General features: G+C 56.4%; 1 protein-coding gene across 1 annotated transcript in view; it reads left to right on the top strand.

Moving 5' to 3' along the window:
* Window positions 1-338: 338 nt before the first annotated feature.
* The window catches only part of LIX1L (Lix1 homolog (chicken) like), a gene marked incomplete at its 5' end in the record, with an annotated part of 3,816 nt that continues 1,733 nt past the window's right edge, over window positions 339-2,421 (top strand). The window contains 2 exons of the mRNA XM_010009142.1: window positions 339-363; window positions 1,550-1,713. Coding sequence (XP_010007444.1) covers window positions 339-363; window positions 1,550-1,713 — 189 coding nt within the window. The remainder of the gene's footprint in view (window positions 364-1,549; window positions 1,714-2,421) is intronic.

Below are 2,421 nucleotides of genomic sequence, written 5' to 3'. Positions count from 1 at the left end.
TGGCGGGAGCAGGGAATGCTGCTCGTCTGGCTCCGGAGCAGCTCGGCTCCATGTGGAATCACTTACTCCTCTGTATTTAATATGCAAGGCAGATGTGCTGTGGTATCCACAGCTCCAGAGCCAGAAAGAGAGCTCGGGGCTGACGGGCAGAGCAGGCTCTGCGTCGTGTCAAGCAGGATGCAAAGAGAACAACGCTTCTTCAGCACCTTTCCCTGTGGTCATGGAATCCTGGAACTCTTTGGGAAGGGAGCTTAAAGCTCATCTAAAGCCATGGGCAGGGACACCTTCCACTGGAGCAGGTTGCTCCAAGCCCCTGTGTCCAACCTGGCCTTGAACACTGCCAGGGATGGGGTAGACCATCCAGTCGTCCTGCACTCTCGTGTTTCCTGCTCCAAATGGGATTAAAATCCTTCAGGATGCACGTGTCCCTGCTTCCTTAAGGGACCATCCTCACAAAGGTGACACCGACCAGCATTTAGGATGCTTGTTTCCCATCTTCTGCCTCTTCCCAAGGGTGAAAGTCATGGATCCAGAGCAAATTCAGCCTGAAGATTGGATTCCAGACTTGGGTTGAAGCTCTCAGCCAGGGCTTAGCTGCTCAGCACCACTCGGGCAGCCTTGCATTGAGGAGAGGGCAGATGCTCCCTGCTCCTCTCGGTGCCCTTTGCTCTCCAGCCCTAGAAATCCCATTATCCCAAAGCATTTGTGGAGTGTCCAGTAGATACTTTACTCTCTTTACAACATTCCTGCAGCCTCAAGTGTTGACTCCGGTCAAATCCCAACCCTTTTGGCCACATCTCAGCGGTCTGCCCTATTGCTCCAGTCACTACGGAAGCGCCCGGCCGGTGTCTGGCATAGAGAACCCCTCCTTTTGGCTTCTCCAGTCCACCTAAATGAACCCAAACTCCTAATTTCTCCCACTTTTCCCAGGAATTCCATGTGCCGGGAGGGTTTGTGTTGCTGCTTGTAGCTCAGCTCTTCCTGGGTGGTCTCCGCTGCACAGTCCCTGAAGCCATGAGCGACTCGGGCATTGTCTCCCCCAATCCACTGGGGATTATGTGCACGGCTGTCCCCGGGAAGGGAATCTGCCGGGATCGGTGGGAATCCCGTCGGGCTTCCTATAGGATGGGGCCGGACGCGGGCGAATCAACGCGGGGGTTTCAATCAGGTCCGACCCTGCTTCGCTCTGCACCACCCCCACCCCCCCAACCGCGCCGCTGAGTCCTAGAGCCCGACCGCAGGACTTAGAACCTGGAATGGGGAGGGCTGGCAGGGACCTTCTTCCCAATATTCCATCTAACTCTTCCCTCGGGCAGGTTCAAGCCGTTCCCCTCGTCCTGTCCCTCCATCCCTTGTCCAAAGCCCCTCTCCAGGTCTCCTGGAGCCCCTTCAGGCGCTGGAGCTGCTCTGAGGTCTCCCCTTAAGGAGCCTTCTCTTCTCCAGGGAGCTCCACGTCCCTCTTGTGCTGTTGCCCCAGAGCTGGGCTCGGGGATGGAAGTGGGGGGCTGGATCCCTGGGTCTGACCTCGATCCTCTCCCTGTGCCCTCAGTGAACGTCGTGGAGGCCCTCCAGGAGTTCTGGCAGATGAAGCAGTCGCGTGGAGCCGACCTGAAGAACGGAGCCCTCGTGGTGTACGAGATGGTCCCTTCCAACAGCCCCCCTTACGTCTGCTACGTCACCCTGCCGGGGGGCAGCTGCTTCGGCAGCTTCCAGGTACCTGGAGCTCAGGTCGGGCTGTCCCTGCTGCAGAGCTCGCTCCAGTGCAGTCACACTCAGGTCCCCACTGCCCTTAATGCTCCAGTAGCTTCCTGGGGGCAGCATCACCATTTTCCTGCTGGGAATGCCATGGGATCTGCCTATACCCCTCTTCTATTTCAAGCTGGCTCTTAAATGTTCCTTTAAACCCCCATCCAGCAGCAATTTGGGATGTTGTTACTTTGCTGGATGTAGCCCCGAAGCAGTTGGAGCTCAGCAGAGCTGGGGTGAGACCCGTGCTTGCTGGAGAACACCATTCGAGGGGCTGGTTTTGATCCCTCATTCTCCTTGCCAGGATTAGATCCTCCTTTCCAGTGGGCTCCATTTCCAAACCACTAAAGCACCATTCCCGTTTCACCCAGGAGCCCTTCCCAAAAGTGCCAAATGACTCGAGAAACCATTGGATTGATAGGAGGAGCAAAGGAAAGGGTCTGACCCAAAGGCCTCAGCCCGGAGATGAAGGGGCTGGTTTTGATCCCTCATTCTCCTTGCCAGGATTAGATCCTCCTTTCCAGTGGGCTCCATTTCCAAACCACTAAAGCACCATTCCCGTTTCACCCAGGAGCCCTTCCCAAAAGTGCCAAATGACTCGAGAAACCATTGGATTGATAGGAGGAGCAAAGGAAAGGGTCTGACCCAAAGGCCTCAGCCCGGAGATGAAGGTCC

Source organism: Nestor notabilis, unplaced genomic scaffold (genome assembly GCF_000696875.1).
Source record: "Nestor notabilis isolate BGI_N333 unplaced genomic scaffold, ASM69687v1 scaffold20622, whole genome shotgun sequence".
NCBI lineage: Eukaryota > Metazoa > Chordata > Aves > Psittaciformes > Psittacidae > Nestor > Nestor notabilis.
Note: the sequence above shows the minus strand (reverse complement) of the source record. Positions and strands in the feature narration are given on the sequence as shown.